At 32.5% G+C, this 27,322-nt stretch overlaps 1 protein-coding gene across 1 annotated transcript; it reads left to right on the top strand.

Annotated features, from left to right (window-relative positions):
• The first annotated feature begins 8 nt into the window (after window positions 1-8).
• Window positions 9-27,322, top strand: LOC142322673 (uncharacterized). Its single transcript, XM_075361751.1, has 6 exons — window positions 9-38; window positions 1,169-1,639; window positions 4,929-5,049; window positions 9,172-9,398; window positions 14,606-14,801; window positions 27,205-27,322. The coding sequence occupies exons 1-6, from the start codon at window positions 9-11 to the stop codon at window positions 27,207-27,209; spliced, it is 1,050 nt and encodes a 349-aa protein (XP_075217866.1). The 3' UTR covers window positions 27,210-27,322.

Genomic DNA, 27,322 nt, shown 5'->3' with positions numbered 1-27,322 from the left:
TCTCAATAATGAGCAATAACTGCAAACATCTGACAAAGGTGATTTGAAGCCAATATTGGAATTATTCACAAAAATTGTTGAAACATAACAAAATCAAAACTAAACTCCTAACTTTAAATTTCATTATATACATTATGAAGCTTTCTTATGGATAACTGGCAATTTAAATAAACATGTTTAGATTTATTTCTGTGTAATGTTTTTTAGTAATTTTCAAGTTTCCAATAAATTCTTTCACAGTTTTTTTTAAAAATATTTTTTGATTCTTTCGTCACCGCCTCGATTTTCATCAATGGCATTATCACTACCTAAACATTTGTGACAATTTAGGTAACGTAGCTTGCCCTATTTTTGTAATAACAAATTGGTTTTTCTTACAAACTGGTATCTTCCTTCCACTTTCTATACTGGGAATAAAATACTTAGCAAAAACCAGATTAAGACCAAAGCTGGGTGGTTTTCTTCTCAGCTTTGGTCTTACGAGAACATCGTCCTTTACTGGAGCTGTTTAAAACAGTATTGCAGTTATATTGTCTTGTCTCTCAACTTTACAAAGAACCATACAAATTTTATTCTAAATATGTTCACATCTGCTGGTCTTATTCTGTTACAGGAAAGACATTTAGAAGAATGCTTACAAGGTTCATAGATATTACAACCTCTTGGAATAGAATACCTTTTAATTTTACCTTCATCTTTCTTACTTGTAGTCTTCTTGCTTTTTTGAGATTCACTATTAATAGTAGAAACTTTAACACCTTTCCAATCATCCATTTTAACAATGGAAAATAAAAAGTAAAACTAACAATACTACAATAAACAAATCACTATTCAAGCAACCCACTTGATGGGTTATGAAAAGAAATCAGCTAATGTGACAAAAAGGTGGGAAAATAAAATTATTTCATTAGCTGAATGAACATATCACTTTTTGAATTGTTCCTAAGGATGGACAAAACTTTTTTGAACAAAACTCTTTTTTTCCTAATTCATTTAACATTGGATTTGAATGAAACCAGAATTAAATATTATTAAGTTTAGTATAACAATACACTGAACATAAAACCTGAAAATGTTAATTTGTGACAAAACAGATTTTTAAAAGTCTGTTTTTGATTATGAATTAAAAGTTATAAAAATCATTTCATTTCAAATATTTTGATTTTAGGTATACTTTATCAACAAAAATGAAACAGCTACAGATGCTAAAAGTGAAGTCTACTATGACAAAGAAAATTATCATTTGCTTGAAAAGTTTCTGATGGACAGTTGTATGATTAACAATTTAGAAAACACAAATATGGATTGTCATCCAACCCAGAATATTTCTGATGAAGAAATGGATTGTGATATGAACCAAAATATTTCAGATGAAAAGATGGATTGTCATCTGAACCAGAATATTTCTGATTCTAATTTTGAAGAGATGGATTGTCATCAGAACCAGCGAGATGAAGAGATGGATTGTCATCTGAACCAGAATATTTCTGATGAAGAGATGGATTGTGATCTGAAGCAGAATACTTCTGATGAAAAAGAGAAGAATTCAATAAATGAGGATTCAAGAGGAAAATTAAATAGTAAGAAACATAAACGTACAAAAGGTGAACAATCAGAAACGCCAAACTACATACAAAAGGTAAGAAACAAGAATTTAACTGTTTTCTTTGATGTAGAAATCATTTATTGTTCATCTAACCACAAATAAATCAAAGTTATCCATCTAAGTCCAGCTCCAAGAAAATTTTCTTTATATTCAAGTAGTTCCTGCTTCCTGTGTTCTGGTTACTCAATATCTTTTCTTTCTTTATTTTAAAATAATAGAAATTTGAAGTTATTTTCTACAAAAAGAAGTGAAAGAAATGTATTAGTTTCATGGTCAGAGAAACAAAAACCAATTAATGACAATTTAGGCACTTTTTTGACCGGAATATGGGATTTATTCCTCTTAGATTGTTTATTCATCCAATTTAAGAAATTTAATTACCTCTTTCGTTTGCTTCTTCAATACTTTTGTTTGATTCTGTTAGAAATATATTTGAAAGATAGTTATAAAAAAAGTAAAGCAGCACTCAACCTATATTAAAAGAGCTAAAGATATTTATTCTTACGTAGTGGAAAAATAAAGATACATAAAAATAAACCAAACAATTTTTAACAAAACTCAAAAAATTATATATTTTTTATATTTTTATTGGGTTCCCACACGCAATATTGCTCCCAAAGTATTTTTTGGGGGTAACTGCACTACTACTATGCCTAGTAAGACATAAAAAAATTTTGTAAAAAATATACAATAAATAAAAAAATAATTTTTTTCAATTTTCGGGGAAGGAGGAATTTTGTGGCAAATTAAAAAAAAAAATGGTAAGATAAGCATGCACACATGTACTGAGATTAATATAAAGTGGAGTTATGTTTTTAAAATTTTGAGAAAATTGACCCCAAAAAACTATCTACCCCATTCCTTGGAGTACTGACCTCAAAATTTTACCAACAAATTACCCCATATACATGAGTCTGTACTAAATTTTATCAAAATAGGTTTATCCAGTCAAAAGTTATTAAGGTTCAAACATATAAATACGAACAAGCATCCCACTTGTTTTTCGTTTTTTGGGGTCTCTGGGTCATGAAATGTTGAGAAATGTGAAAAACCTATATCCCATTTTTTTGACTGATTACCATACTTTTCTACTTGCATCATATTTATGACGCCGGGAAAGTAAAAAATTCACAAACTTCAATAATTTTTTTTGTTTGTTAACTGCCATAATGGTTATAGGTGATTTAATATGATTCAGATTACAAGCCAGTCCAGAAAAAGCATTTCCTGATCAATGTCAAGAATAAAGCTTTCTTATGTGTTGTGAATCATGTAAATTATTATTGAAAATTGTAAAGAATCATTTTTAAAATTAAAGTTTCAGTTTTTTAGTTTCTGCTGGTTAGAGTACTGTAATATTTCCAATACACACAACACGCACGCATGTGTGTATTGACATTTATTTGGGTTAATAACTAGGATTTAGCTGGATCAAACACCTTTCACTCTGTCACTGGCATGATGGCTTCTATGTATGTGACACTGGTGCAATTAAAATTTGGAGTCATTGTCTCTAAGGAGGTAGTAAAGGAGGTCAGGAGGAAGAACCATATATTGTCATAACTGTGAAGATTTTACTCATTTAAGATTTGAACTCATTTATTTAAAAGATAAAGTTTTTAACTTATAAAATTTTTTCTCAAAATTTCTTCAAAGTTCTTAACAGTTTCCATTCAACACTTCAACTTCCACCAGATTTTTTTATTTTTATTCAAACTTAGTGCATATTCTTACATGTAAAAGCTAATTTTGTCATTAGATTTGAAGTCTGAGTGTTAAATGGGTAAATAACTGGAATGGATTAAATCTGCACTTCACTATTTTCTTATTTTGACAAGTAAAATAAAATTTTTAATCTTGGCACATATATGTTTGTATCTCAAGTAATATTAATCTTAAAATAATGCGAGGAAAGTTTAGCAATGCTGTTGATATTCTTTCTTTTGTTATTGAAGGAGTTGTGAATATTGTAAAGAATACTTTTCAGTAATTATTAATTCATTAATAGTTTAATAATTAAAATAGTTAAAATTGATTGTAAAAATTTATAGTTGGTTTCTACTACTCCTACATTCCTAGAATGGGATAGAAGAATTACATAGCAGAAGAGAGGAACTGCAACAGAAAAATTATGATAAACTTTCATATATAGTGGTACATTTAAAAAAAATAACAATTTATACACAAGTGACATAAAAATAAAAAATTAAGAAAATATTCAAGTAAAAGTAAAGAAATAGTCTGTGTTGATAGTTGAAAGCTTACATAAGCTATAATAAAGTTAGACTCCATATAATTTTACTCAAAGCACATTTTGTATATTAAAAATTGTTTAGCATTATTTGTATAAAGTCAATTAATTCATAATAAATTATTAGACACTTCAGCACATCTATATGTAAATTAAATATTCCCATTTGAAGCTATATAAGACTAAAAATTTCTTAGAGTTTTATATGGTATCTGAAATCTAATTATTTATGTTAAATCATAAAATGTTACCATTAATGCATCATTAATTAGGTAGCAGAGGTCAAGTAATTGATTGTTGAGTGGAGAGGATTACAAGTCCTAAATTTTCATAATTTCCATTTTATTGCAACTATGTAAATGTGTGGTAATGTATAACAATAAATTCTAAACTTTCCATCATGTTTGCTGTATAGATCCTTTCTCAATTTCAAAGAGCAGTAATGTACTCAACAAGACTGCATTAACACTTCTTACAAAATAATATATGTCTCTATACTTCTAAAATCCGTAACAACCCATTTGATTAGCCTTAAGTTTTTTGGGCTTCATTTAGAATATTTATAGTTTTTTATGACAGTCATTAAGTAGTTTTTGTCTTCTGAAAGAGATGCTAAAAAATATTCATTTTTCAAAATTAGCCACATGGCATATACAGTTTATCAGTAATTCACTCAACTACAGACTGAATCTAATCCGTAGTTGCATATAGAGCATACTTGTAATACCACTGTTGTGGTGAATGTGCGAGAAGCAAGGTGTATGCTGCTTAATCAAAATCATGCAGTGAAGCACTTTTGACAGACATAAAAACCAAAACATACTGTGAGATGTGATAAATAATAAACTATTAAACCATGAATAGTCTATTATTAAAGACTGTGACACATAATAAATACTTTTAGTACTATGCAAATTCAGCTTGACCACAGACTATATTTAACGTAATGAATTTGGCAACATAAATATGTGTAAGTTTACTATTGTAAATTTTCAGTATTATTTAACTGTAGTATATATAAAAATTTATTATCATTTTTACACATTAATGTTGCTGTTCTGTTTGTTTTAGATAGTTGAAGAAAATTCTTCCTCAAAATGCAGTCCAACCTCTAAAGTTAATCCAAACTGTACAGGAGATCAAAATATTATCCAGAAAACATTGCTAGATGAGCTATTTGATTCTATGCAAGGTATATCTAATGCTACATTATAAAATAATTCTACAGTAGTTATTAACCTTTAATAACTTACAAATTAATTATTTTGTAAGTTAATATTTCATCATTTACTTTTAAAAAAAGAAGCCGTTTCAGCATTTGTACTGAAGGATCAAAGAAACTATGGGTGTACTATAATCAGAGCATATTTCAAAATACATACACTCAAAATACATTCAAATATAAATATGTACTATTGTATACATGAGTGCATAATGCTGGACAGTTCACTACATCACTTTCATCTGAGCTGTGATGTGTACTAGTGTATATATTTCAGACAGGATAATAAATAAATAATTAAAATATAAAACCCACTTACCAACAATATTTTAATGCATCCTAGCACTTTCATAAACGAATTCCATCTTCAGGAACTTAATATTTTTTTATTAACTAAAACTTTGTCGTCATGTGTAGAATTGTTATGTAAAGTGTGTAAAATATATGAAGGTGGACATCATGTGTTAAAATTGAGTCGACTTAACATCCTGTCATAATGATGAATAATATATTTATGTCATAATATTGTATAATCATACCAATGGGCCATGTTTGATAAAATTCGGATAATAAATACCTAATAACTATTATTTTATATTTTACAGTGTACATTTGTATACTTTGAGAAAATAAGATATATGAAACAATTATGATATGCCTAAACATCTTGGTATTACTAAATAGTTATGAAATAATTACTCTTTTATAAATAATAATTTAATATATAATAGTTACATAACTACATCTTGTTAATTTTGTTAATGATCTTACCATATAAAAATAGTTTTGGGATATAAAAACAAACAAGTAATTTACATAATTTACACAATATATCATGATTATTGTAATACTTTAAATTTAATACTGAGATAATTTGTAATTTGATCTTAAGTATTTGGCAATTGTGTTGTAAAGATTGTAATTTCTTTATGCTACATGTATAATCTATGAAAGAGTGAACATATTTTTTTTATGTTGTGCAAACAATAAGTAAATAATAATGATAAGCCAAACATATTAAGGAAAAAGCAGTATCATTGGATTATCCAAGTGAATGTTAGAGTTTACATTTTAGAATATAAGTAATGCAGAGATTTTTAAACTTGAATCAATTTTTAACTTATTGCTACTAGAAAAAAATACATTATTTAACCAACTCATTTTAATTAATAAAAACAGTTTACTGCTGTAGTAGTAGACTGTTCTTGATGAAAATACCCATCTCAATATACACTCAATACCAGAGAAAAACACATTTATTTATAAAAAAATATTTGTTACAGTGCTAAAATAATATATTGCTTTATTTGTATTTTTTAGCTTTTAATTTAATTATCAATGTAAAAATTATAAAATTAAGTAGTTTTAAAAAAAAAATATTACATATTATTTTTCATTTGCTGAATTCTTTTTTATTTTCAAAATAAAGGTAATTATTTTTTTATTGCCGCATAATTTTTTAATTTCTTATGATTGTTGTTTTATAATATTATCAGAAAATTTACATTCTTTAGAAATGTTCAGACCGTTACCTATTTATAGAATAGCGTGACAGCATGATATATACCCTTTTATAAAATAATAAAAAAATCATGACTTTCTAAGTAACTAAAATTATGCTTCCCTGAGATCTTTTCAAGAGTATAGTTCAGTCTCATCTCAGCACCACCAATATTACAAACAACAATATTATTGGTGCTTATTTAAAAGTGGTTAAAAACCTGTTATAATATGGTCAAAAAATATAATTGATTTTTTGTATTTTTCATTTATACTCTATTTTAAAAATGAAATGACTGAAATTTATGACTGAATGTAATGAAGTGGAAAGTGCCAGACACTTTCAATAGATATGAAGGTTGTTAGCAATAATTAGCATGATAATACTTTAAGGTCACTAATGATTACAATTTATAGAACAGTATGTAAATAAGAATACTTTCGTCATCCATGAAGTGTTCAACATCTATCCAAGGCATTATAAGAAGATATATAATGTTATAAAAGGCAAGCCTGTAGGTCATCACTCATTCTCTCTCCTACACAATATTTCCTTTTCCAATTAACCTCACGCTATTACAGTGTGTGAGCTGGCAACTCTGTATCCCTCCTTTCTTAAACATTATTCCCCTTTTTAAAATGTGTGAAATATACACTTTAGTGAGATTTATTTTGCTTGAAAATTTCACATGATTACAAAATTAAACATTGTATAGTTACAAAATTTTAAATGTATTAATTTTGATAAAATCATACTAAATGAACAAAAACAAATATACTGTTTGACGCATACTAAACAGGTTTTCTATCAATTTTCAGACAATAGCACTTAGAACAGTTTAGTACAACATTTGCAGTACTACTGAGGATGAGACTGAATCATAGGCTTGAAAAGATTTCATGGAATCATATTTCCAGTTATTTAAAAAATGAACATGATTTTGTAACTTACCTTTGCATTACTAAGCCTGGTTGCATGTTTAAATTTAGCAAGTTGACATCAAATCATTTATGCAAACATTGTTAAGTTTGTCAAGTTTGACTGTTTAAAAATGTACACACTTTATAATAAAAAATATAATAGTTTGAGCTTCGGGGTAAGATTAATAAGAATTATAAATTTTTAAACAACTAGGCATCTTCAAGCCAAAATTTTGTATCTAATCTATCATAACAAAAAAATCTGACACCATACTATTAAGAACAATGATTCTGTGTATTTGGTAAGCAATAAGTAAACAATGGGAAAATTATAATTTATAATGAAGGTATAATTTAGATGGGAATAATAATAAATAATAATGGTCAACTCTGAATAAAACAAGAATAGATTATGACAGATATGCAGACTTTCTTCACAGACAGGATTTATTCGAGATCCAGTATGTGATTGCAACATAGAGGCAAACTATCCAACAAATTATGAGAAACTGCTCTCTGTAAGCCTATAAAAGCCATTTCAGACATTTCATTTTTGTGGTCTTCCCCTTGTTCTATTTTGTTTATACTTCTGTTTCTATGTATTCCATGGTATTTGTTCATTGTCCATTCTATTCACTGCTTCAAACCATCTTAATTCTGTTACTACTCCTTCTGGCAAACTAAACAAACACAACTTCTCTCTAACCCCTTTGTTTTTCCTTTAATCCCTTCTGGCTTTTCCAGTTGGCCTCCTCAAAAATGTCATCTTTGCTCTCTTTGCACCTTACTTTGTCTACTATTAACAGTCTAAAATGTCTTACAGAAACTGCTTGCATTTTAACACCACTTCATATCTCACAACACCGTTTTTACGGAATGTCTGAATTGACTTGTCTTTTGTATCCTTGTTTATAAATTTTCATTTATTTTCCTACCTTTTTTATCACTATTCTCAAATATGAGAATCCCTTAACACTGTCTAATCAATTTCCCACTTGGCCACACATGGTTTTTTGACATGTCTATAGTAATAACTTAATTTTTTCTATACTGATTTTCATTCCACTTTCCCTAATTTTTTTCATTTCAGATGTCTATAATCCTTTGATTTTTCTTTATAAATAGTATGAGTCACAATACACTTCTTGCCTTAATCTGAAATCATTCACCATAGATTTTACACAATTCTTGATTATATCATTTATTGCTTTGATCTTATCAACGACTTCCTTCTCTGTTTTTACTCTTTTCACTTTCTTCCCACAACTGTACTCGAAATGCTGTAAAGGCTTTTTCACTAACCAAAAGTAGCGCAACTAAATTTTTCTAGGATTCTCATTTCCTTTCAGAGACTTCATTGTTCTCAAAATCATTTTCTATCTTTTCCCTTATTGTATTCTCCATTATTATTTTAAATATTTTCTTAGTGGGTGGCATTAGGGTGATACCTCTGTAGTTCTTACGCTCTTTATTATTACCCTTTTAAAAATTCAAGAAGTGTATACTGATATTAATTGTATGACAAAATTTTAAACAGGTTTTTCATACATTCATTAATGTAAATGTATGATTATGAAACTAAGAATACTGTATTATGTCATCAAAAGAGGTGCTTTTAATTAGAAAAATCAACCTTTGCTTGTACATATAATAAATTTTTATATATTGCAGGTGAAACTTGTAATTTGGAAAAAGAAGGACAGCAACCTAAGAATTCAGTGCCATCAACAAAGGGAATTGAAAAAACTTTAAAAGAGAATGGTTATTTACCAGACTGTCTAGAAGAAACTGAGGATAAATGTCTGGAAAAATATTTTCCAAAATTATGCGCTATAAGCTGTAAAAGCGAGACATCTAAGAATTATGAGATTCCATGCAAAGTATTTAGATGTGTTGTGGTAATTTCATTTATTTTTATTTATCAATGGACTTTATGTAGATAAAATGTTAATTTTGTTAACTATGAATCTTTAAAAAGCATGTGTGGTTCCAGGTTTGGCCTATTTTACTTTCCTGGTGAATTCAGCTAGAATATCTATACTAAAGGGGAAAGTATGGTGATCATGTCAAACATGGGGGTGTAGGAGTTTTTTAAATCTTTATTTTTTAGTGTCCAACTAGTTCATCTAGAACAAAAATAAAATTATGAATGTATGTATGTATGTATGTATGTATGTATATGAGTACATTTGTATGTATGTATGTATGTTACAGTGCTTTTGCTTTTATATCTTATCTAATCATATCTTATCTTATATCAAATTTGGCTTAAATATTTCTCTATATGATCATTGTTTAAAAATGATAAATGCATATATGATCATTGCATATATAATGATAGTTGTTTAAAACTAATCTATGGAGATCAGTTTACTAAATATGGGTTTGCCATCGGTCAAACCCTCTTTTCAGCCACTTTTTATCCTTATGTCACATCATCCTTCTATTTCCAGTATTTTACTCTCTGAGATGTTATAGGTATCACAGGTGAAAGATATCTCACACTTGAGAGGTATTTCACTTTAAGAGGTTGTAGGAGCTATCAGATCATAAAGGATACAATTTATTATCTTATTAAAGATCTGAAGTTAATTTATGCAATCTTATTTTGTACTCATTTTAAATAAAAGGACTGAAAATAGTATATCACTATAATAATAACAACCAGTATAGAATTATTATTTAATTGAATGATTTATGTAACAGATCAGAATCAGTAATAATTACTATGCATTTAATTCCATAAATTAATTTACATTCAAAATCAAGTTCAGTATAATCCTTAGTCATATAGACCAGATTACTGAAAATTTTATGTAGCTTACTGAGATCACAATAATGTGTTTTTTGTCTTCAGTCATTTGACTGGTTTGATGCAACTCTCCAAGATTCCCTATCTAGCGCCAGTGGTTTCATTTCGGTATACTCCCTTTAAAGCCACTGGGTTGGTCTAGTGGTGAATGCGTCTTCCCAAATCAGCTGATTTGGAAGTCGAGAGTTCCAGCGTTCAAGTCCTAGTAAAGCCAGTTATTTTTACACGGATTTGAATACTAGATCGTGGATACCAGTGTTCTTTGGTGGTTGGGTTCAATTAACCACACATCTCAGGTATGGTCGAACTGAGAATGTACAAGACTACTTCATTCACACTCAAACATATCATCCTCATTCATCCTCTGAAGTATTATCTAAACGGTAGTTACCAGAGGCTAAACAGGAAAAAGAAAGGTATACTCCCTTTATCCTTATCCTCTAAAAGCGACTCTTCCAGGATGCCTTAAGATGTGGCATATAAGTCTGTCTCTTCTTTTAACTATATTTTTCCAAATGATTCCTTCTTCATCAATTTGCCGCAACACCTCTTCATTTGTCACTTTATCCACCCACATGATTTTTAAAATTCTCCTATAGCACTGCATTTCAAATGCTTCTAATCTTTTCTTCTCAGGTACTCCGATCATCCAAGTTTCACTTCCATATAAAGCGACGCTCCAAACATATACTTTCAAAAATCTTTTGCTGACATTTAAATTAATTTTTGATGTAATAAAATTATATTTCTGATGAAAGCTCGTTTCGCCTGTGCTATTCGGCATTTTATATCGCTCATGCTTCGTCCACCTTTAGTAATTCTATTTCCCAAATAACAAAATTCTTCTACCTCCATAATCTTTTCTCTTCCTATTTTCACATTCACTGGTCGCGATCTTCGTTATTTCTACTACATTTCATTACTTTCGTTTTGCTCTTGTTTATCTTCTTTTGTAGGACTTCATCCATGCCGTTCATTGTTCTTTCTAAATTTCTTTTACTTTCGGCTAAAATTACTATATAATCAGCAAATCGTAGCATCTTTATCTTTTAACCCTGCACTGTTACTCCGGATCTAAACTGTACTTTAACATCATTAACTGCTAGTTCTATGCAAAGATTAAAATGTATCGGTGAGAGAGGAACATCATTGTCTGACTTCCTTTTTTATTACTGCTTCTTTCTTATGCTGTTCGATTATTACTGTTGCAGTTTGGTTCCTGTAAATGTTAGTAACTTTTCTTTTATCTTTATACTTAAACCTAAATTTTTTAAAATGCTGGATATTTTATTCCAGTCTATGTTATTAAATGCCTTTTCTAAGTCTATAAATTCCATGTATGTTGGTTTGTTTTTCTTTAATCTTTCTTCTACTACTAATCTGAGTGCTAAAATTGCTTCCCTTGTCCTTATGCTTTTCCTGAAACCAAATTGGTCTTCTTCTAACACTTCTTCCACTCTCCACTCAATTCTTCTGTACAGAATTCTAATTAAAATTTTTGTTGCATGAGTAGTTAAGCTAATTGTTCTGTATTCTTCACAGTTATCTGCTCCTGCTTTCTTTGGTATCATGATAATAACACTCTTTTTGAAGTCTAACAGAACTTTCCCTTTTTCGTAAATATTACATACCAATTTGTATAATCAATCTATCACTTCCTCACCTGCACTGCGCAGTAATTCTGGGGGTATCCCATCTATCCCAGGAGCCTTTCTCCCATTCAAATCCTTTAATACTCTATTAAATTCAGATCTCAGTATTGTATCTTCAATTTCCTCTTCTTCCTCTATAACACCAGTTTCAAATTCATTTCCTCCATATAACTCTTTAATATATTTCACCCACCTACAAACCTTTTCTTTTATATTATACGAGTATACTGATATATCATCTTTATTTAATACATTATTATATTTTAACTTATGTATCACATCATTCTCCTTAACTTCCCTGTATACTCTGTTTTACCAATGATCATTTCTCTTCCCACTCTGAACACTTTTCTTTAATCCACTCTTCTTTCGCTAATTTGCACTTCCTGTTTATAGTATTTCTTAGTTGTCAGTAAGTCCTTTTACCTTCTTCATCACTAGCATTCTTATACTTTCTATACTCATCCATCAGCTGCAATATATCCTCTGATATCCAAGGTTTTCTACCAGTTCTCTTTGTTCGCTTCTGCTGATTTAAGAATTTACTTTTTAAAATTCTACCCTTCTTCTTCTATATTTTCAACCTTATCTTTTAAACTCAGATCTCTTGTGATGTCCTCCTCAAAAATCTTCTTTACCTCCTCTTCCTCAAACTTTTCTAAATTCCACCCATTCATCTGACACCTTTTGTTGAGGGTTTTAAACCCAATCATCATCATTATCACTAAATTATGGTCGCTATCAATGTCTGGTCCAGGATATGCTTTGCAGCTGACGAGTTGATTTCTACATCTTTGCTTAACCATGATATAACGTATCAGATACCTTGCAGTATCGCCCGGCTTTTTCTATGTGTATATTCTTCTATTATTATTTTTAAACTGGTGTTGACAATTACTAAATTATACTTAGTGCAAAACTCAATAAGTCGGTACCCTCTTTCATTTCTTTTTCCCAGCCCGTATTCACCCACAGTTTTCCTTCCTTGCCTTTTTCAATGCTTGCATTCCAATTTCCAATTATTATTAAATTTTCATCCACTTTTATGTGTTTAATTGCTTCGTCGATGCAATATCTCCAGAAATATGTTTACCTCTGGAATGTTTTACCAAGGAAGGCGCCTCCATCTTTGTTACATGAAAATACGCAAAGCTACATTTTCTTGGAAAAAAACAGCTGTAGTTTCCCATTGCTTTCAGCTGCGCAATACTCAGAAGATTGAGTGATGTTGATATGGCCATTTAATTCATGACCTATGCCCTTAACAGCTACTGAAAGAGCTGCTGCCCTTTTTCAGGAATACTTAGTCTGGCTCTCAACAAATACCAATTTGATATGACTGCACCTTCGGTCCAGCTACTCTGTATCACTAAGCATTCAAGTTCCCTCACCACTGGCAAAGTCTCATGACTTTGAGGGGGAAAAAATAATTTACACTCCACAATAACTGTGAAGCGTAAAATACAGAAATTTATTTGAAGGTGTTTTAATATATATAATAATAAATTCAGACTTTACTTAGATAATAACAATTAAAAATAAAGATAGGCCTACAACAGGCAACAGGGTTACAATACAGTCACTCATCGGACCGCTTAGCATTTTCACTGCAACACTCACATTTCATTAAATTAAGTTTTTAAGTTTTGTGAGCATAGTTTTCATGCAGGTCTGATGAGGAAACTACACTATTTCATCGCCAGAGTAAGGAAAAATGCACATATGTGCTCATCTGATTATATGCATGCATGTATCTTTCTGCAGGCACTAGAAGACCATCTCTTGATGTAAAGTAAATGATGAAAAGTGACTGAAGTTGGAACATTGTCCTATATTGCATAACAAAATTCCTCTCCCCATTCTATATACTACCACTACATCCACTCTCATCAACAACAAAAATACCCAGAGGCAAGCAAAAGGAACACTGCACATCAATCGATACACTTACAAACCTTAGACCTTATTGTATTTAACAATGTGTAGTATTCATACGGGTACAATAGCTTATGTTTGTGTATGATTATAAACTGATGGGTTTAAACTGATTATAAATTGATGGGTCTATATTTTAGTCTTCAATTTTTTTGATGAGTAAGTATGAAACATCTAAATTTTCTGGTTTAGAAAAATTAACAAATTAAATTCAAATCATAAATTACTGGGCGTATTTTACAGTGCTGTCCTGTATTGAAATTAAAGAGTTAGACTGAAATTACAAAAGAAAAGAGTCCTGAAATTTTGTAATAAATAATTTACAAAATATTTTACATTTAAAAATATCCTGATGTTTAAGCAGTTCAGATAATCTAGATGCTCAGTTAATTGAATCTGAACAAACAGGATTATATTATGAATAAATTTCAGATAACGGCAGATATCAAAGATCTCATCAGAAGGTTCTTCTTTCTTTTCTTTTTCTGTTTAGTTACCAGAACTACCATATCAGAAAGCTGTAAGTAAAATTTGTTTTTAAATATAGTCTTGATTACATACAGTGTGAATAATAATATAGTAGTTATAAGGGTTGTTATATAAAAAGAAAATTATCTATCACGCCATTCAATACTTTATAAAATACACTCTCAGTAAATTTTTGTGTTTTTATAATACTTAAGTTTTTTCTTCTTTTTGATTTCAGTGTAAATATACTTGGTTCCAACTTTTTGATTTGTGCAGAATCAAGCGGCATGAATTTAAAGTTAGTAATGGAAAGAAATGCTATTTCAGATGTACCAACTGCAGCAGACCCATCATTTATCCTAAAGTTACTATTTCTTTTAAATGCTCTAAGTGCGGAAAGAAAGAATGGGAACGAATTGCTTTGATTTCAATCCGTATGTATTTTCTTACATTCACATTATTTTTATTTAATATTGTATGTTTGAACAATTTTTTTTGTTCATAAATTTAAAACAAAATCTTGATTTTTTACTTTTTAATTAATAGTACATACTATTTACTTTAAAATACCTATAAAATGTATTGGAAGGCAGGTAATAGAACAGCCATGCGCTTAGACAGAGAGGTTCTTTTCAAATATTATTATGGATTTCCTTTTTACTTTATATTGCTGTTCTGATCAAGGTTTTCCATAATCTTCTTGACCCTTTGAGTAAAATATAGTATCATTTTTTTATCTGTGTAATAATACACCTACTGCACTTAATATAGTCCATATAACATAATTATAATAATTTTTAATCTGAATATAATATAATAATAAAAAAAATATTTTATTATCTTTACAACCATACCTGGAGTAACACTTTTTCTTGTACATGTATTCATGCCAAAAATGTAGGAAACAATGAAGATTCTCTTCCAGTGGTATAACCAAACAGTCTGAAATGCCTTTACTAAATACTGTCCATAATTTATGTGCAAATCTTGCTACAACATTAGATTGCGTGAGCTAATCGTCACACAGAAGTCGGTTATGTAAATATATACATACATTTTATATGTTAATCATCATTTTTAATATTTGAAGATATATCTGATATATTATGAGGAGATCCTGTGCCCTTGTTACTTTCACATAATCACATTATAACATTAATATGAGTAGAATTATAATACTTAAATTTTGAAATACATTGAATGAAAGTTAAATCATGAGTAAAATGAACCTTCTAATAGCACAAAACGAAGAAAAAATAATAAAAAGCATAAAAGTAAATGATTGAACAATTAGAAAGTAATATTTCTGATTGGTCACAAAAATCTCAAGAGCAAAGAAGAAGTTAAGTTAGTAGTATATATACTGTTCTTAGAAAATAAATAAGAAATAAAACTAATATCATGTCTATTAAATATCTCTGCTCATAATATGACAGTTACAAACAAGTATTAATAATTCAAAATAATTGTTTAAGAAAAAAATCAATTCCAAATATTGAATTTTCAACAAAGCAAATACTTATACTTACATTAAAAAATTGATCAAAATCGGAAATATATACTCGTACAATAATAATTGCTAAAACCATAATTAACCTATATATTGTATGAAACAACAAAAATATGCTTGTGTTAAATGAGTCATGAATTTATAATTACTTTGAGTTTGGCATCCACACCCAGCATTTGGAGAAAAATTTATTAATAAAACTGCTCCTTTTATCAATAATAATAATACTAATTTTTTTTTTTGCGGAGGGAGGTGGAAATGCATTTACGCACGGAGGGTTGGACTCCCGCTGATGGTATAATCCAATCACTATCAGCAGACTACCGACTAAAACCACCCCCCTTTCTACCAGGACTCGACCCGGAACCATTTAACACATTACTTCCTCCTAAAGTAGCATGATTAGATGCTACCTAATTTTCAGGACTATCCAGGTCAACCTTTTTGGCCGTGAGAATGTTGCCGAAGAATCGGGCTACACTTTCACAGCTGCTCAGATTACGGAGCATCATCGCAACCACATTGTGGGGGTTCAGTGCTCCGAGATCCGCCTCTAGTCTACCTCGATCTGCCACCGAGCACATTTGAAAAAGGTGTGCTCAGCGTCGTCCCGTGCACCGGGGCAATAGAGGCAGTCGGGGGACGGCGCTTTCCCTATGACATGGAGGTAAGCGCGGAAGTACCCGTGACCCGTTAAAAATTGGGTCATGTAGTAATCCACCTCTCCATGCCACCGCTACGTCCACAGTCTGATCAGAGGGAGATAAGCCGTGCGGTCCATCGTCATCTGGTCTCGTGGTCCCAGGTCTCTTGCCATGCGAGGAACGTGCGAGGCGTTCCTCGTTGGCAATGGTCTCCCGGTCTTCGCCTGCCCGTCGCCTACTGTAGATCACCTGGCGCTCCCTTGCCAAAATAGCAATGGGTATAACGCAGGCGACCACAAGTACTGCAGGCTCGGAGAGCGTCCGATACGTGGAAGCGACTCGCAAGGCTGCGGTCTGTTACTCCTGCGCGAGCCTCTTCCAGTTTTTTGCAGTTCTTAATGCCTGGGCTGACACTTCCGACCCGTATAACAGGATGGAATGCACTGTGGACATCAACAATCGCGGTCTGCTGGCCTTCGGTCCGCTGACATTCACCATGAGGCAGCTGAGAGCAGTTACGGCTCTTGCAGCTTTGTCAGCGGCTCTCCGAAGCTGCTCAGCAAAGCTGAGTTTCCGGTCAATCATCATACCGAGGTACTTTGCGGCCGGCTTGTTCTTGACAACCTCTACCTCGACCCGCAGGGAAAGAAGGGTGTCGATACGCCTCTTCGTTAGAACCACGATCTCCGATTTGCTGAGGGCTAGAGACAATTCATGGTCGTCCAGCCTGGCACCGATTCTGTGCATGGCTCGGCTGAGCCTCAGTTGGGCGCGCTCCATGTCGCGGTATGCGACAAGTAACGCAACGTCATCAGCGTACCCAACCAAGACAGATTTTTCAGGCATCTCCAGCCTCAGCAAGCCATCGTAGACGGCGTTCCAAACGTCCGGGCCGAGAATCGACCCCTGCGCCTCCCCTGACGTGATCGCAGTCCTACGCCAGCCTGTCGCGGTCTCGTAAATGAGACCCCGGTTCCTCAGATATGCGTCCACCATTCTGAGGAAGTATTGAGGCACATGGAACGAATGATCCAGGACCCAAATTATATCGCTCCACCGTGCAGAGTTGAAAGCGTTGGGTGACAGGCCACCTGCCTGATTCATCGCCGCAACCAATATTTTCTTCAACAGCTTTTCCAATACCTTTGCAGCTGTGTCAAGCATGCACAATGGGTGGTAGGAGGACGGCGACTCTGGGTTTTCTTTGCTCTTGGGAATTAGCGCAAGATGCGCGGTCTTCCACCTGGCACGAAATGATCCAGCCTTCAGACATGCATTATAAATGTCTAGAAGAAGATGGGGCCTGCAACGCCCCACAAGTTTGAGCACCTCGGCCGGTATACCGTCGGGACCAGGGGCTTTTTTTGCCTTTCAGCGACCGTAGGACTCCCTCCAGCTTCTCCATCGAGAAGAGCGGGAAGTCGCCCACGTCGCCGAAGTTCCACTCAGTACGGACCGAGTGGGCCGGGAACAACATCTTAACGACGTGCTCCGGCTTTAGCCTCGTCTAGTGGAGTTGGTGACCGCGAGACCCCTAATCACCGAGTTACTATCTTGTAACCCAGCCCTCAAGGGTCTGCATCCACGGTCTCCGTCAGTTCTCTCCAGCAGCGTGCCTTGCTCACGTTGGTGGCTCGACGGAGCCGCTTCTTTGCCGTCTTGTACTCGGCTGACTTGGCGTTACGTCTGTGCGATTCCTTGCACGTTGCACCACTCGTCTTTGTCAAAGACACTCAACCCCGCAATAGTGTCCGGTGTCCACCAGTACACGAGTTGCTTCCGGTGCCTCGGCCCCCCGTGGGGCATGGAAGTGTCACATGCAGAAGCGATCAGCCGCATGGTCGAAGCAACTACTGCTTCAGCGCCAGCGTCTCCCCCGTTGGTGATGTTTTCAGAGGCTACCACCCCTGAATAATAATAATTTTTGATTATTTGTTTTGTTCGTGCAACATAACAACTATATAAAACCTTTGTATGTTGCACAATATTACACAAAAACATATACAACAATCACAATATCATAACAATAGTTATAAGTCAACAACTCACATATAAATTAAAAACACAATATTTAAAAACAACAACAACGATGACGACAACAACAACTACGATAATAATAATAAACTCAAATACAACAAAAATAATAATTAGAATTTTAATTATGGTAGTTATGAAGTGATAATAAAAACACATAGATGAAAATATACAAAATCAAGAACACAATATCAATACATTTCAAATATAACAGCAATTTATAAGTAACAATCTTTAAAAAATAACAAGAATTTCAAAATCATAAAAGTGAACAAGTAACTACCAGGGTTATAATTTCGAAGAAAGTCAAAGAACAGGCTTAAGAATTTTTTAACTATATTTTCATGTTTCGCCTCTACTATTATACTTCTAAGGATAATAATCCATCGCTACGTAACCCTCTCAAATTTTTAATGAAAGTCTTCTCATCTTCCTAAAAGTTTAGCTTATCCTGGAACTTCACTGCAATGCTGGTACACCGCTCTATCGGAGACACGGTAGAACCAACCGGTGTCACAAATTGTCTAAAAGACCTCACTGACCTGGCCTGGTTTCGTAAGACAACTTGGTAATGCGTCGGAAGTTTATTGTGTAGAGCTTTATAAAAGAAAACCATATGAAATTATGTTCTTCAATCAGACAATCTGGAAACGTCTAATTGCCTCAACATATCTTCTCTAACAGTGTCAATAAAACAATCTCTAAACTTAAAACGCATCCAGTTCAAGAATCTATTCTGAACACCCTCAACCAGATCAGAGGTAAAAACTCGTGTATTATTCCATACCACGGTCGAGTACTCCAAGCGACTCCTCACCAAAGATTTATACAGCTGGTTACAAGTGGAAATATTGTTAAACCGCCCACAAATCCAAAGGACAAGACAAAGGTCCCGACGTGCTTTACTGACAATCCGAGAAACTTAAGAACGTTACGTGATGGCTTGTTTTGGAATACATATTCAGATTCATCACATAAAATACTAATAGAAAACCTACTCCCTTTTCAGTTCCAGATTTTATGTTGACCACTGTTATTAATAATAATAATAATAATTCAGAGATTTGTATTTTATGAGTTTTATATCTGTAAGAATTTCTAATAATAAGAACTACCGTGTGACACGATGGAAGAACATCATTTAAACTAGTATAAATATAATTATTATTATAATCTGCTGAATTACGACGTTTTTGTCGTCACTAAATCTATGGATATAGTTTCATCTAAGAATACATATGCTTTATTACATTAATTTCTAGTAACAGATGTAGTTTTGTAAACAGTAAATTCGTATGCTGTGTAACGTTAAATAAGATCCATTTCTGAGTGTATCAGTTAATTTTTGTTCTGGTTTGGTTTTACCGTGATTTTGTATTGTACTATCAAATACCCCGTTTGAATTTTGAAAACAGGACGATTGTTTACAGAGATATTATAAGAGCACCCCATTGCACCTCCCAAAACAGCGTCCCAGAGGCACCTCGTTGTTACAGTTGACGGTGATGATCGGTCTAGCCTCGAAGGAGGTGTTCGCATCACCTCACCATCCTAGCTTGACACGCAGTTCCCTCGGGAAGCCCATTATTATCAAACAGAAGTCTTTTTTGAACAGAAATTTATTTAATATTATTTTATTTATTTAACGTAAATCTAATTCTATTATTTTTGTAATATTATTCAATCCATTGATTTGAATCATACAATTCAAACTCAGCCAACACAGTGATAGAGGCTCACAGGTTACAGTCCACTAATTCAATTCATTAAAGTTTGTGAATCGGTTCAGTCGTTGAGCTGCTATTGTGGAACAAACATACATACATACATACACGCTAGACACATTACACTCCTTTTTGGGCAGTTGTGTAACAAGGTTAAAATGTCAATGGCCAAAGCCATATTTAATTTTAAAAGGTTCTCGTAAATCGCTGAAGAAAGAAAATACAAATATAGGAAAAAAAATAGTGTGTGTCATGAAATGTCATCAAATTTTTTTTAATAATTAAAATGCAGATATTTAAAAACTAATTTATTTATACTAATATTATATATAACATTAATTTTAGTTTTCTTTAGAATTTTATGGCTATTTTTAAAATTTTAATAGTACGTTTTTAAATACATTAAAAAATTAATATTTTTATTTAAAATAAATTCTGAATGAAAGATTATACTTCCTGTAAACCAGTTATAAAATATAATTTATTTGTGAAGCTGCAGTGATAAAAAAACAAAATCAAAATGTAACACAAGTTATGATTGCCAAAAATAATTTCAAATTTCTTAGTCCATTCCATTATACAGGCGTTCGGAAAATGGCTGCGCACTGGGATTATGGTGTAATGACGAAATGTTTTTAATTTTTATTTTGTATTCTTATTTCATTGTTTTTTTATTTTTATTTCATTATTTTAGCGAAACGGATATTAAAATAACTGAAATGGTTTATAAAAGGTGTTGAAAATGACCTCTTCCAACATCAATACAACACTGCACACGTTTCCATTTGTTTTCAAACAATTTAACCTAATGATATACTGGAATGTCTCGTACGTATGCCGTAATTGCGGTTTTTAATTCGTCAATCGTGCGTGGTCTGTTGCAATACACTGCTTGTTTCACTGCCCCTCCATAGAAAGTAACCTGGAGGAGTCAAATCGGGCGATCGTGCAGGCCACAAACCCCTAGAAATGATTTGTTCATCAAAGACATTTCGTAAAAACGTCATTGACTTGCTAGCTGTGTGCGCTGTGAGCCATCTTGTTGGAACCAACCGTGATTCATTTCCACTTCTTTTAACTGACTAATGAAGTTTGTTAAAACAGTTCAATAACGATCACTATTAACTGTATTTTTAAAAAAATATTGGACCCAAATTCGATTTTCTCTTCGTGTGAAGACTATTCGTGTAATTCATGGAGGTTAGTTGTCGACCACAGACGTGTATTTTGTGAATTAATATACCCTCCCAGATGAAACCACGCCTTATCAGTAAAAATGTAATGTCGAGGATAAAAGGAATTTTTGTAAATAAAACGTTTAAACAATTGATGACAATTCAGTCTTTTGGCATGGTCTGTAGGTTTCAGTTCTTCAACACTCATTACTTCGTTGGGGAAAAATTTCAGTTCTTTTCTTACGGTTTTATGTGCTACCACACATAAAGCCGTATCTTACAGCTGTGTTAACTTTCGCGTTGACTTTGATGGATTTTCGGCCACAGCATCCAAAATATCAAGCGGCTTCTGTTGGCATAGTGGTCTTCCACTTCGATCAGCGTCTCGAAGCAACAGATTCTGTTGCCCGAAAGTTTTCGATAAGAGTTCAAACTGCATTGCGGTGAGGAACAGGATTACTTGGAAATTGTTCAGAAAACTTATGATTCACTAAATCAGCTCACCTTCACGAATGACGTATCCAACGAGAAAAATGCGTTCTTTTACCGAAAGAACTGTTACGTTTCTCGTAACTATTGATTCCGATAAACGAAATAACACGAAACGAAACGAAGCACGTTCAATCACAACTCAACAACTGACGTCTTGGTTTACTACTGAGCAATGCTCAACGAACCCACAGGGCAACCAACCTATCGCCGAAAGAATTCAGAATGCACAGCGACTTTCCGAACGCACTATAGCAGTTAAAAAAGAAGTGATTTTATATCTTAATCATGAACAGTGCGTAAGATGAAAATAAAAGCTTGCTTGCACGAGGCTGACAGACGCTGTGCAGGGCATTGTATTACTCTTTTCTCACAACCAGGTTCATTCAAAGATCAAGTGTAAGACACACTGCAATACAGCGTGTTTACCTATTTTCATAAATAGAAAAAATTCTTTGCACAATTAAAATTTATTTTCATTTTGTTTAATTTCAAAAAATAATTTCTTTAAAAATATTTAGCGTACTTATAACTGATTCTTACTGTACACAGTACAAAAACGAATAATTTACATTTGTATTAATAGATTATTATTACATACCATCCATCTAGTGAATCATCAAACGAATGACCACTTTATACGAATAAAGGTTATCAAAATATTTCACCCGAGTTATATTTATACGCACTTCTTTTAATGGGTATTAGTATTGTTGATGTTTATAAACATAACTGATTTAGTTCAATTCTTGGCGTGTCCCGGTACGAATAGTTGTTTCCTTCTGTAATGTGTGGCGTGAGTATTAATGGATTCATATGTTTTTGCGTTTTTGTCTTGTGAATCTGTTATGGCAATGGAAGAATCTAAATCATTTTATGACATTTACTTATTGCATATTTATGTATTTGATTTATTACAACTTTTTTGATGTGGGTGGGTAGATGATGGGCGAATAGTGGGTGGTAGATGAGAGGATAATGAACGGTGGGTAAATGCATAGTGGGCGTTGGGTGGGCAGTTAGTGGCCGGAAGGTGGGCGAATAGTAGTCGTGGGAGGGGAGCCCTAAAAAATTTAAGATTTTACCGTACGCGTCGCTTATATTGAGAATAAAATGCTCCGCAGTCAAGCACGTGAAATAGTTATTAATATACACGATTTTGTGAAGAAAGAAGCTATAAAGTTCTGAAGCTGTAAAGTTAAGAAGTTATAAAGCTATACAGTTAGAAACATTAAAGGATGACAAACATTTAATACAGATTCAAAAATGCGATGAAAGAACCGCTGCAGCTGCAGCTTGTGGTTTTCAAAATCACAAGTTCAAAAAACCGAAAAGAAAAGTAGGATCTTCTTAAATCTGAATCGCAGTTGTGCTCATTCAGCGCACCAAAACATTATAAACAACGATCAAAGCCAGTTAGTGGGTAAGACAGTTTTGAACAAGAAATTGTAAGACGACCAATTAACGCATTTCACGCAAAACATAACGAACTGCCTACATTAAATAAATTACGCGAAGAACTTCAAAAGAATGTTTCAGTTTAAAGATTCTAGAACTACACTAGCAGTTATTCTGAAAGAGTTAGGCTTTGTGGTGTAAAACTGATAATAATAGGAAAATTTTGGTTGAGAAAGAAGACATAGGTGTAAGAGGATAGAATATTTAAGAAAAATGACCAATTGGAGAAAAGAAAATTCTTCCATTGTTTGTTTGGGTGAATCGTATATTTTATCGTCCCATTCGACGACAAAATCGTGGGCGGATGACCGTTGTGCAGGAGTGAAAGTGACGATTAATAAAGGTGATCGGTTAATCATAATCCACGCTGGAGGAGAAATGGGGATCATTCCGAACGCCTTGTTAACTTGGAAAACGAGTTCCAAAAGCAGTGACTATTACGACAGCGTCAACAACAATTTTATGAAGTGGGCATCTGAGAAATTAATTCCTGTTCTTCCACTCCCTAGTCAATGGCTGTTACCGATAATGCACCATAAACAATTCACTTCTAGAGAAGCTTCCAAATTCAAATGACAGGAAAAAGTGGCTGATTATTTGGTTAGAAAAGAACAATATTCGTTTTAATAAAGCAATGTTAAAACCACAATTGTATGACATAATTAGATCACATAGAAATTTCAAAAATTACGTAAAAATTAAGTACCATTTTGATGAACTATAAAAAAAATACGGGCATCATATTCTGCGACTTCCACATTACCATTCCGACTTAAATCCCATCAAGATGATATGGTCAGCTCTGAAAAGATATGTTAGTCATAACAACACAACATTTTTAATATCAGATATTAAAAAATTAGCTGAAGAAAAAATGAATACCATATTGCAATCATAAATATTACAATTCGGAGCCCCCGACTGCATTTAAATATTATCGTTGAAGGAAAAGATTTTCTTATCGATATAAGACTTGATGGGACCTAATCATTAGGCAACCTTAAGTGCCTGCCATTTCTATAACATGAAAAATATGTTTAAACTAATCACAACTGTCTGAAAGTTGATTAGTCACCCATTATTTAATTTAATTAAATACTGCATAACGATTTTTAGTCCTTTATTTCCATACCTTGTTATATTTTTTTTGGTTCGACTTATTGTAGTTTTTTGTTGAAATTATTTATTTTTTGGCAGTTGTGGTTTTTCATTATTAAAGTTTTTATTATTTAATACTTTTTAGTGATCATCAAGAAAAATTCACGATTCGAAAACTAATTGGTATAATGTACTTAACGTACAAAACCAAATGAAGAAACTGTAAACATTTCAATTTATTTATTTAATTGGCGTATACCAATCTAAACTTACAGATTTCTCAAGCGATTGAGTTCCCCGAAAGACTTTTTATCGTGCGGATCATACAGCAATTTTCTGGGATCCAAACAACTAATGGCTAAACTCTCCAATTGTTTCATACGACTCAGTGCTATGTCGGCCAGGCTCTTGGCAAAGATGTGAGTGCTCAGATCTTGCCCTGTGTCCCTGAAGCATCAAATTTGAAAATAGTGAGCTCGATCCTCAATGCGATGCCGAAGCATTAACTCTAATCCTCTCTTTTTTCCTGTTTAGCCTCCGGTAACTACCGTTTAGATAATTCTTCAGAGGATGAATGAGGATGATATGTATGAGTGTAAATGAAGTGTCTTGTACATTCTCAGTTCGACCGTTCCTGAGATGTGTGGTTAATTGAAACCCAACCACCAAAGAACACCGGTATCCAAGATCTAGTATTCAAATCCGTGTAAAAATAACTGGCTTTACTAGGACTTGAACGCTGGAACTCTCGACTTCCAAATCAGCTGATTTGGAAAGACGTGTTAACCACTAGACCAACCCGGTGGGTTTAACTCTAATCCTAGTGTCATCAAACATTACAAAAACCGTTTGTGGGAGCTCATCGGGCTCAAGCTGATCTCGGCGTAGCGCACATCACTCGATTTTTGTTAGTATATCAGTTAATTTTTGTTCTGGTTTGGTTTCATCGTGATTTTGTATTATACTAGCAAATACGCCGTTTGAATTTTGAAAATCTGAAGATCGGCTGCAAAGATATAACAACATTTCAGAATAACCGTGATCTATTAGATAGAGAGTGTACTTGACGCATGAAAAAGTTAGCCTTCAACGGCTAACTATTTGTTAGTAGAACTAACAAATACCACGTTTGAATTTAGAAAATCGGAGGATTGTGTGCAGAGATATTATAAGAGCACCCCATTGCTCCTCCCAAAATAGCGTTCTAGAGGCACCTCGTTTGTTACCAGTTGATGGTGATGATCGGTCTAGCCTTGTACGAGGTGCTTACATCACCTCACCCCTCTAGCTTCACACACAGCATCACCTCACCATTCTAGCTTAACACGCAATTCTTACGGGAAGCTCATGTATTATTAAACAGAATATTTTTATCAAACAGAAATATTTTAAATATATTTAATATTTTTTTAATTTTATTTAACGTAGATCTAATTTTATTATTTTTGTAATATTATTCAACGCGGGGTCATACATCTAAATCGGTTCAGTAATTGAGCTGCTACGGTGGAACAAACAAATAAACAAACATACATGCATACATACTTTCACCCTAAATAAATTACACTTCTTTTTGGACAGTCGTGTTATAATAGAACCTTATACAGACTGATTCATGAAGAATATTACATGAACTTTCAGGACATGTTCTACTGGTGAAAATAAAGAAGAAAGTTTATGCAAAGTTAAAAGAGTTCTACAAAGCTTGTAGAAAATTTGATTCTCAGTAAAATTTTATGAATAAAGTCCACAGAAACTAAATACAAACGAAAGGTTTTTCAAGTGTATTTAAAACAAAACATAACAGAATGTGGCAGATTTTAACTAGGCATTAAATAAAACAAAATTTCTAATAATCCGGAAATTAATTTTCAGAATCAAATTCTCTACGAGTCTTGTTTAAAAAATGTTTGTGTTTATTAACCATTTAACAAAGTTATTTTACGCCAGACATAAAACAGTACATTTTTTACCACAATCTTTTGTCTTATACCCCAGATTTCTCGAAAAACTGTTAAAATTCGATTCTGAGATCTATTTTTTTTTCATATTCATGTGAGATTTCATACAAAAAACCGTTAAATTCATCTCTTAAATTAGCTCTTTAATTAGGTCTGGCTTAATTACACCGAAGGCGCAGAATCAGAAAGAAATCTTTCACCAGCCGACACTCGATAACGAAACGTTTGAATCTATGTCTATATGAACTTTCACCTGTAGAACATGTTCTGAAAGTTTGTTATATTCTTCGTGAATCACTCCGTATATATTTTTTCTCATATAATTCTTTTTTATGAAGTTTATAAAAAATGTCATTAAGATAAATGAGATTAAGGACTGAAATCCTTCCCCTCTTTATTGCATAACAATATTTTTTTTAAATATTCTACGGAAAGAAGTTATCTTTAAGTTATTGCTCCTTACCAAATTAATAATTTTTTTTTTAAATCGCTAATATTTTATCAAGCACAAAATCAACCAATCTATTTGGTGTTTTGCGTATATCACAAGGATAATTTAATCCTTGATGATGGACTTTCTTTAAATTTTATCTTGCAAGTTGTTTATTAAGATTGATTTGATCGAATCAGTCAGTAGATCGTGTGTGAAACTACAATGTTATTTTTAATATTTTAATATAACTGATAATAATTTTTCCATCACTTTTCATTTACTGTTAATTAATTATGATTTTTTTTTTTCAGTATAAAGAGAACAGTAGTGAATGAATTTGATTAATTAATTCCAATGTAAACAGAATTGATTAAGACCAGAATTTATATTTTTATTTAAATACTAGATGTGTCTTTTTGTGTAAAACAA

The sequence above is a fragment of the Lycorma delicatula genome, chromosome 4 (genome assembly GCF_047948215.1).
Source record: "Lycorma delicatula isolate Av1 chromosome 4, ASM4794821v1, whole genome shotgun sequence".
Classification (NCBI taxonomy): Eukaryota; Metazoa; Arthropoda; class Insecta; order Hemiptera; family Fulgoridae; genus Lycorma; species Lycorma delicatula.
This window is presented reverse-complemented; position numbering and strand designations above follow the sequence as displayed.